At 44.4% G+C, this 10773-nt stretch overlaps 1 protein-coding gene across 1 annotated transcript; it reads right to left on the bottom strand.

Annotated features, from left to right (window-relative positions):
- Positions 1-1004: 1004 nt before the first annotated feature.
- sox7 (SRY-box transcription factor 7) lies at positions 1005-5274 on the bottom strand. The gene is made up of 2 exons (XM_014143648.2): positions 4674-5274; positions 1005-3075 (listed from the first exon to the last, which is right to left on the bottom strand). Exons 1-2 carry the CDS (start codon positions 4906-4908, stop codon positions 1997-1999), a joined length of 1314 nt encoding a protein of 437 aa, XP_013999123.1. The 5' UTR covers positions 4909-5274; the 3' UTR covers positions 1005-1996.
- Positions 5275-10773: the final 5499 nt, after the last annotated feature.

Raw genomic sequence — 10773 nt, 5'->3', positions numbered from 1 at the left:
AGAAAGAGGTGGAGAGAGAGATGGAGAGAGAGGTGGCGAGAGAGATGGAGCGAGAGGTGGAGAGAGAGATGGAGAGAGAGATGGAGAGAAAGGTGGAGAGAGAGATGGAGAAAATGGCAGAGACAGAGTGGACCACGAGTAACAATGAGGCTTCAGACTGCTTGAAATGGCCAGAACGACACACTGATACCGAACTGCAGGGGCCAGCAACAGACAGTAGATACGTACCCTAGTGTAGGGGTCAGCAACAGACAGTAGATATGTACCCTAGTGTAGGGGCCAGCAACAGACAGTAGATACGTACCCTAGTGTAGGGGTCAGCAACAGACAGTAGATATGTACCCTGGTGTAGGGGTCAGCAACAGACAGTAGATATGTACCCTAGTGTAGGGGTCAGCAACAGACAGTAGATATGTACCCTTAGTACAGGGGTCAGCAACAGACAGTAGATATGTACCCTGGTGTAGGGGTCAGCAACAGACAGTAGATATGTACCCTAGTGTAGGGGTCAGCAACAGACAGTAGATATGTACCCTTAGTACAGGGGTCAGCAACAGACAGTAGATATGTACCCTGGTGTAGGGGTCAGCAACAGACAGTAGATACGTACCCTAGTGTAGGGGTCAGCAACAGACAGTAGATACGGACCCTTAGTACAGGGGTCAGCAACAGTCAGACACACTTGTATTAAAATCAATGCCAGAACATTGTATCTTGCTTAGTTTTTGGTCAAAAATTAATGTCAAATCATCAGGAATTTAGTTAAATATGAGTTTAATTTCGTAAATCTGTTCCAAATAGTAATAAAAAAGAGACATATGTAATTATTGTTATTTTCATATGCAATCTCTTTTTGGATTTAGTTCTGTTACAGTTGTAGTTTATTCCCCGCCCCCCCCGGAACATTTGCTCCGACAAAAATTGTCACGCGGCTGAATCTAGTTGCCTACCCCTGCTCAGTGTTAGTCTGTGTCTGTGTGTGGGCATATCCAAGTTACATTAACGTCAATATAGAAAGTGGAACTTTATTTAAAATTAATTCACAAACCTAAATCAGCATACAATAATTATTATTTTCATTGTAAAGATTATGATTATATATTAAGTACTTGAAAAGAAGAAAGTACGTAAAGTATTTTTCTTCATGATATTTCCATGGTTTCGTCTCAAAATGATGCTGTATTTCCTTTTGCAGTACACTAGTTTTGACAAGAGCCCTGTGGTACCTGGTCAAAAGTAGTGCACTGTATAGGGACTAGAGTGGGATTTGAGATGCGCAAAACCATGTTGTCTGCGGTAACTGCATAAGAAATGTCCATCTAATCCTCATTTAAATACACACTACTGAGGTAAAAAAAACGCCAACTAATGTCGGGTAACAAATAATACAAACATTCAAACAGAAAGAATTCATAATAACAGCAATACAATAAAGCATTTAGTTGAAACATCAAAGTGCTTCAATAAGTGACGAGAGCATCTGTACAACACGCTTTACAACGACACGTTAAGACAAACCGGACAACGACTGGCGACACGTTAAGACAAACCGGACAACGACTGCTCCAAACGACCGGGCTGTTATTCAGTTCTGGAAATAGACAGATAGAAGTGAGGAACTAGTTGATCTATTTGAGCATCCCTGAGGTGTCCTTCAATCTTCTTCTCTCTCTCTTTCTCTCATTTATACCCTCTTGTTTCCTTCCTTGGCCCCAAACAATCATCTTGCTATGTGATTGGTCCTGGTGTCGTCGCCCCACCCCCCTACTCACCCTAACCCATCTTCAGCCTACCTGGAGTCATAGGTATCAAGCATCTCGAAGTTTTGCCTTATAGATCACAATTAATAACATTACACGGATATAGACACCTGATCCTAGATCAACAGTCTTAACTCTGAGACGTGTGACACATTATGGCCACCAGGTCAGTTCCCAGGTGTGATGACGGGAGCTGTCGGTGTCGGCATGGCGACCAGGTGACTCGACGACCCCGTCTAAGAAATGCCATAGTTGTTGTAGTACGCAGCCGTGGCGTCCGCTAACACAGAGATCAGGCTGGTTTCCGCGACGACGCTGCTCCCAGACGTCACTTGAATGTGACCCGTCACAGTCATTCCTCCTCCGTGTTCGGAGTGGAATACCCCTACCCCCGCTGCTGCCGCACCTGCCGCAGTCGAGTTCAGGTACTGGTCGAACTCATCACGGTCGACCTCCCCTAGAAGCTCTACCTGACTCAGCTGTTCCAGTGTTTCCAGTTGACCGTGGTTCTGGCCATGGTTCTGCTCTGGAGGAGGAGAGAGCTGACCCAGGTGGTGCTGGTGGTGGTGACCCGGGGAGAGGTGCCCCAAGTGGGGGTGATGGTGGGGCTGGAGGCCCGGGTGGACCTGGAGCTGGGAGGACCATGAGGATGGGCTGTAGTAGGACAGAGGATGCCCAGGGATGAGGCCTCCGGACTGAGCCTGGGACATGTGGGAGAGGTGGGCTAGGTGAGAGTGGGAGCCACAGTGGATGGAAGTCTGTGTCTGGGTGTAGTCGGGGTGGTAGGGCGGAGGACTCAGGCCCATGTGACCTCCACCACCACCTCCACCTCCGTGGGCCTGACCCTGACGCTGGTGCTGGTGGCGCTCCTCTGAGCAGGAGACGGACGAAGAGGAGGAAGAGGAGGAGGGGTAGTAGGAGGGGTAGTCGTGGTCCAGGGCTGTATCCAGAGGGGACATCTCAGGCGGGGTGGGGAGACCGTAGGGGTAGGTGCTACTGGACGGTACATCTCTTAAGGATCTAACCGGGCTGAGGGAAGAGCGTGATGAAAACCCAACACCACCATCCCCTTCTTTATCCAAACCCAGAGAGAGACAGAGGCCCCGGGAGTCAGTTAGGGCATCCTGGTCCGGCCCCCCCAGACTGCTCAGTAGGAACCCGGGATCCACACGCTTACAGATGCGCTTCAGCTGCTTCTTGCGGCGAGGGCGATACTTGTAGTTGGGGTAGTCCTGCATGTGCTGCACGCGCAGCCTCTCGGCCTCCTCCACGTAGGGACGTTTCTGAAGAGGGGTCAGGGCCTTCCAAGACTTGCCTGGGAGAAAGAACAAGAAACAGGACTTGTTTAATTGTCCACTATAATCATTGATTTCCTGTTAACTTTTTTTGTAAGGCCATATACATGAAATAGTTTATGGAGGAAAAACAGTGTAACAGTACTTATTATGTTATTATTATTATTATATTATTATAATATTATTATATTATATTGTATTAGTTGACTGAAACTTTGGTGTGGGATGTAAATAAACAAAAATGTTTTTTCGTCCATAATAAAAACGTATAATGTTGTATTTGTATTATGTCTTTAAACCATCAAAAATCACCAGTGTGCTGGAGTTTCTACCTTTTTAAAATGAGTTTATCAAGAATAAACACTTATTTTCTTGCTTATGTTCAGTGGAATATTCGTTTCTAAGGATATATAGAGCAATAGCGCACACTATTAAAATGTTACATAGTGTTGCGTTGACATTACTTAGGATTACATATTTATTGCATTCAAAATGAAAAGCAACTCTCAAATATCATTGAGATAATTAATGAATATCTAGCGAGGATTAAAACAACCAAAGGATGCAATGCCATCACTTTTATAACACGCAATTTCCACATGATGGCTTCATTGAACGCGTAATCTTCTGAGAATGGACAAACAATAGCATATATTTATGGAAAACATTTTCAATTTCCTCTTCGAGGTGTATATGTAAATTAAGAATAAACTATCCCATGTTGACTGGATGAATGCATTATATGCTTATTTTTCACACTGTAAGACGTGGTACCATTTATTAAAGAGCAACATGATATGAATCGTAATTTAATCAAATGAATCACGATCATTTTAACGAAATAATTCATTATTGGTATATCAGTTAAACCCGAAGGTCAAACCTAATCTTAAATCAAATGTAAATCTTAATTCTAAGCCTTATAAAGTAATCACCCCCGTCAATTCGATACAGGGAATGGATAGGTCTATGCTTTCTACATTTAAACAAATTTCAACAATATTTATATTTAACCTCCTAATATAGTTTGACAGTTTTTATACAATTGTAATGAAATAATAACATTTCTAATAAAATAATACAATTTCATAACTGCGCCAGGACGCACGCTGAGATTTATGCACTAATACAAGTGACCCGCAGGCCTCCTGATAAACTACCACTACTGGTAGAGAACGTGCAATGGATTTGATTGCATTTGAATTGAATTTAGTGACGTCCACTCATGAATTAACTGCAAGTTTTGGTCCAGGTGAGGAGTTATTTTGGTTTTAATTTTAAGGAGATATGGATGATGCTCAAAAATCCCCCCCCCCCCCCCCCAACAAAAAAACAAAAAAAGAAACTGTTTTTATGTATTGTATTTCCTTTATATACTTTTTAAATACCAAAACAGAAACAAACGTTATGATTTGATATCTCACTTAATTTTGAAAAGGTTTAGGCAATTAATAGCTCTGATTTGACATACTTTTGGCAGAGCATGTGTAGGCCAATAGCATAATAATAATGAGAAGAAGAAGAATTAGAATTAGAATCATAATCATAATAATAATAATATCAAAATATGTAATTATAAAATATGAAATACGTCCGTAAAAATAAACGTGAATCTCACCCAGCATCTTGCTAAGCTCTGCGTTGTGCAGGTCTGGGTTTTGGACAGCCAGGCGCTTCCTCTCATCTTTAGCCCAGACCATGAACGCATTCATGGGCCGTCTGATGCGCGGCTCCGATGCTTTGTCCGCGGGAGTCCTGTGCGAGCCGTGTCCGTCAGGCACGTCCCCATCTCCCGTTGAGCACTCAAAGCTCTCCGGCCAAGACGCTGAGTACACGCTGATAAGCGCAGACATACTCTCTCCTCACTCTCAGAAAAAGTTAGGTTGAGCTTCTCTCTCACGCTCCCGCGGCGCAGTGAAAACTTTTTCTCTCAATTTTTTTTTTACTATAACAGTGAAATGTGCCGTGACAAATACGTACTATAAATACAATAATTAAAAAATTAAAAACGTTGTTAAAATAGAGAAATGGTTTGATTCTTCAGCTGTCTAAATTGGTTGAGATGTTGCCTAGGTTAAACTGGTTGCCTCTGTGGGTTTATTGAGAGGGACCGTGTGTCTGGTCGCTGTTCTGCTATGACGTTGTAATTCAGCGTTTCCTTGCGGTTTGGAAGGCAAACAGCTCTTTATATCTGAGGAGCAGGTTCCAACTCTAACCCGCAGGACTGTCAGCTCCTCCTTGATTGCAACTTGAGACCTGCGAGGAAACAAACCCAAAAAAAAGAAGGGGGACAGTGACATTTACTCTTCCATGTATTACTCATGTCGTACAACAAAAACACAAACGGCTTTTACTGTAACGGTGGTAATGTTAGTAATAACATAAGATATAGTTCTAATTGGTTCTTAGCTGGCTACCATTATAGAATAGAATATAACTTTATATTCCCCAATGTCATGACACTACTTTCAACTATTATTTTATTGTAGGTTATCTGTTGGCAGTGATGTTTTTAAAATGTATTTTATTGCACGTTATCTGTTGATAAGACAAATGTAAAAGCTCACATGCCAATAGACGCTTGATGCATAATGAGGGGAAAGACCTTTTCCATTTGTTAATACTTCCACGACTTCTAATGAAGTACTAGACCTAGTCTGTTGATTTAAACATCGTGTTTCTAAGGATACCTCACCTGTAGTGTTTCTAAGGATAGCCTACCTCACCTGTAGTGTTTCCAAGGATAGGCTACCTCACCTGTAGTGTTTCCAAGGATAGGCTACCTCACCTGTAGTGTTTCTAAGGATAGGCTACCTCACCTGTAGTGTTTCTAAGGATAGCCTACCTCACCTGAAGTGTTTCTAAGGATAGACTGCCTCACCTGTAGTGTTTCTAAGGATATGCTACCTCACCTGTAGTGTTTCTAAGGATAGGCTACCTCACCTGTAGTGTTTCTAAGGATAGGCTACCTCACCTGAAGTGTTTCTAAGGATAGCCTACCTCACCTGTAGTGTTTCTAAGGATAGGCTACCTCACCTGTAGTGTTTCTAAGGATAGGCTACCTCACCTGTAGTGTTTCTAAGGATAGCCTACCTCACCTGTAGTGTTTCTAAGGATAGCCTACCTCACCTGTAGTGTTTCTAAGGATAGCCTACTTCAGCTATAGTGTTTCTAAGGATAGGCTACCTCACCTGTAGTGTTTCTAAGGATATTCTACCTCACCTGAAGTGATTCTAAGGATATGCTACCTCACCTGAAGTGATTCTAAGGATAGGCTACCTCACCTGTAGTGTTTCTAAGGATAGGCTACCTCACCTGTAGTGTTTCTAAGGATAGGCTACCTCACCTGAAGTGTTTCTAAGGATAGCCTACCTCACCTGTAGTGTTTCTAAGGATAGCCTACCTCACCTGTAGTGTTTCTAAGGATAGCCTACCTCACCTGTAGTGTTTCTAAGGATAGGCTACCTCACCTGTAGTGTTTCTAAGGATAGCCTACCTCACCTGTAGTGTTTCTAAGGATATGCTACCTCACCTGAAGTGATTCTAAGGATAGGCTACCTCACCTGAAGTGATTCTAAGGATAGGCTACCTCACCTGTAGTGTTTCTAAGGATATGCTACCTCACCTATAGTGTTTCTAAGGATAGGCTGCCTCACCTGTAGTGTTTCTAAGGATAGGCTACCTCACCTGTGGTGTTTCTAAGGATAGGCTACCTCACCTGTAGTGTTTCTAAGGATATGCTACCTCACCTGTAGTGTTTCTAAGGATAGGCTACCTCACCTGTAGTGTTTCTAAGGATAGGCTACCTCACCTGTGGTGTTTCTAAGGATAGGCTACCTCACCTGAAGTGTTTCTAAGGATAGGCTACCTCACCTGTAGTGTTTCTAAGGATAGCCTACATCAGATGAAGTGTTTCTAAGGATAGCCTACATCAGATGAAGTGTTTCTAAGGATAGCCTACATCAGATGAAGTGTTTCTAAGGATAGCCTATCTCACATGAAATAAGTATAATTTTATATCATCATTTAATCAGCTAGCAGGCTATATCAATACGGTCTGTCAATACATGCCTTGGTTTGAAAACTTTATCTTGGGCTACATCTCAAATCGCATCCTTTTTCCCTATTTTAGTGCACTACTTTTGACCAGATACTTATGGGCCCTGGTTAAAAGTAGTGCACCATATAGGGAATAGGGTCCTTGTCTAAAGTAGTGTACTATATAGGGAATAGGGTTCCATAGGGCTCTGGTCTAAAGTAGTGCACTATATAGGGAATAAGGTGCCATAGGGCTCTGGTCTAAAGTAGTGCACTATATAGGGAATAAGGTGCCATAGGGCTCTGGTCTAAAGTAGTGCACTATATAGGGAATAAGGTGCCATAGGGCTCTGGTCTAAAGTAGTGCACTATATAGGGAATAAGGCTCTGGTCTAAAGTAGTGCACTATATAGGGAATAGAGCTTTGGTCTAAAGTAGTGGACTATATAGGGAATAGGTTGCCATTTGGGATTTAGCCTTGACCCCGTAGCGAGACAATACATTGTTAATTAAGCCTAATACATATGAAATATATCAATCAAGAAAAGTTATAATCTCCAAACTCAACCCATTATCCTCTGAATATGTGAACTAGCCAGTGGTTTAAACACCCAAGATTCTGTGTGTGTGTGTGTGTGTGCGTGTGTGTGTGTGTGTGTGTGAGAGACAAATCAGTTTCCTTCACTGGTCTGTGGTCAGCTCTGTGGCAGAGTGGAGAGGATGCCAGACCCAGGAGTTCCTGTTGACAGGACATTCTTAGGCTGCCTGCGGCCATTAAGTAGGCTACACACACCCCTGCAGGACGCCCCCCCCCACCACCCACAGTAGTCTTATTAGGACCCTATCCTTACACCCACATAGAAACTCTGTCTGTCTGTCTGTCTGTCTGTCTGTCTGTCTGTCTGTCTGTCTGTCTGTCTGTCTGTCTGTCTGTCTGTCTGTCTGTCCAAAATGACTCTACTCCTTATATAGACCAAATACCTATGGGTCCTGAGTCAAAAGTAGAGCACTAAACTCAGCAAAAAAAAAAACGTCCTCTCACTGTCAACTGCGTTTATTTTCAGCAAACTTAACATGTGTAAATATTTGTATGAACATAACAAGATTCAACAACTGAGACATAAACTGAACAAGTTCCACAGACATGTGACTAACAGAAATGGAAAAATGTATCCCTGAATAAAGGGGGGGGTCAAAATCAAAAGTAACAGTCAGTATCTGGTGTGGCCATCAGCTGCATTAACTACTGCAGTGCATCTCCTCCTCATGGACTACACCAGATTTGCCAGTTCTTGCTGTGAGATGTTACCCCACTCTTCCACCAAGGCACCTGCAAGTTCCCAGAAATTTCTTTGGTTAATGGCCCTAGCCCTCACCCTCCGATCCAACAGGTCCCAGACGTGCTAAATGGGATTGAGATCCGGGCTCTTCGCTGGCCATGGCAGAACACTGACATTCCTGTCTTGCAGGAAATCACGCACAGAACAAGCAGTATGGCTGGTGGCATTGTCATGCTGGAGTGTCATGTCAGGATGAGCCTACAGGAAGGGTGCCACATGAGGGAGGAGAGTGTCTTCCCTGTAACGCACAGCGTTGAGATTGCCTGCAATGACAAAAATCTCAGTCCGATAATGATGTGATACACCGCCCCAGACCATGACAGACCCTCCACCTCCAAATCGATCCCGCTCCAGAGTACAGGCCTCGGTGTAACGCTCATTCCTTCAACGATAAACGTGAATCCGACCATCACCCCTGGTGAGACAAAATCGTGACTCCTCAGTGAAGAGCACTTTTTGCCAGTCCTGTCTGGTCCAGCGACGGTGGGATTGTGCCCATAGGCGAAGTTGTTGCCGGTGATGTCTGGTGAGAACCTGCCTTACAACAGGCCTACAAGTCCTCAGTCCAGCCTCTCTCACCCTATTGCGAACAATCTGACCACTGATTGAGGGATTGTGCGTTCCTGGTGTAACTCAGGCAGTTGTTGTTGCCATCCTGTACCTGTCCCGCAGGTGTGATGTTTGGATGAACCAATCCTGTGCAGATGTTGTTTCACGTGGTCTGCCACTGCGAGGATGATCAGCTGTCCGTTCTGTCTCCCTGTAGCTCTGTCTTAGGCGTCTCACAGTACGGACATTGCAATTTATTGCCCTGGCCACATCTGCAGTCCTCATGCCTCCTTGCAGCATGCCTAAGGCATGTTCACACAGATGAGCAGGGACCCTGGGCATCTTTCTTTTGGTGTTTTTCAGAGTCAGTAGAAAGGCCTCTTTAGTGTCCTACGTTTTCATAACTGGGACCTTAATTGCATACCGTCTGTAAGCTGTTAGTATCTTAATTAACGACCGTTCCACAGGTGCATGTTCATTAATTGTTTATGGTTCATTGAAAAAGCATGGAAAACAGTGTTTAAACCCTTTACAATTAAGATCTGTGAAGTTATTTAGATTTTTATGAATTATCTTTGAAAGACATGGTCCTGAAAAGGGACATATCTTTTTTTGCTGAGTTTAAATAGGGAATAGGATGCCATTTGGAAAAGGGCCCTGGTCTAAAGTAGTGCACTATATAGGGAATAAGGTGCCATAGGGCTGTGGTCTAAAGTAGTGCACTATGTAGGGAATAGGATGCCGTTTGAGACACGTATCAATATGGGGACTTACCACTCAGGAACAGGAAACAGCACCTGATGCCCCATATTGCGTAGAGCTGACAACATGACACGATATCACTGATATATAGGCCTCCACTTCCTCCTGAAATCCTGACGGGTGTGTGAGAGAGTGAGAGAGAGAGAGAGAGAGAGAGAGTGTGTGCGTGAGGGAGAGAGAGTGTGTGTGAGGGAGAGTGTGAGAGAGAGAGAGTGTGAGTGAGAGAGGCAGATAGAACGTGTGAGAGAATGCGTGAGAGAGTGTGAGAGAGAGAGTTAGAGAGAGAGACAGATAGAGAGAGTGAGAGAGAGTGAGAGAGTGTGAACATATGTTTCCCATGCCAATAAAAAACCCTTGAATTGAGAGAGAGAGAGAGAGAGAGAGAGAGAGAGAGACTTTCTTAAAGTCCAACAAGTCCTCCAGACCCCCTTGCCAGTCCCCAGTCTCTGCCATCACCTGCAGTGGCGGAAACATTGAAGGCCCTTACCCCTTTGGCCGCTCAAACACCCCCCCTTACCAGCTCAGACAGTGCCTTCTGGAACTCCCCCAGGAATCTCTCCAGCAGCCTAAGAGATGTTAGTCCTGTTTGTTGAGCCAAGACTTCCAGTATTTTTCACCCCTCCTCCCCCAGCAGCCGCAGGTCACCCAGCTTTAGAAAAACCCCTGCCATCAGTAGCTTCTGCATAGTGGCCGATTGAACCGATCTCAAAAGTATGGTTGGATTGTGGAAGATCGGCTCCTCCCACACCCACAGCCCAGGCTCCACACCCCTTTCTCGTGTGGGCCTTAGCAGCTACTCAGCACCGCAGAGTAAAAATCAGAGAGACCTGCTGTACTCAGCCTCTCCAGCCTCATGAGGAACAGCTGCTGGTCCAACCCTAATCCACCAGCTCTCCTCAGCAGCGTGCATGCTGGTCCCTTCCAGCCGACATAAGTATGGTACAGCAGTCTCTGCTGTGTTTTGGTCGGAATGCAGCCACCCTGCTCTCCAGTTCCACCCTGTTCTGTCTTCCTTCCTCCTTCAACACT

Source organism: Salmo salar, chromosome ssa15, assembly GCF_905237065.1.
Source record: "Salmo salar chromosome ssa15, Ssal_v3.1, whole genome shotgun sequence".
Taxonomy (NCBI): Eukaryota; Metazoa; Chordata; class Actinopteri; order Salmoniformes; family Salmonidae; genus Salmo; species Salmo salar.
The sequence above is the reverse complement of the archived record's forward strand: the minus strand, read 5'-3'. Positions and strand labels throughout refer to the sequence as shown.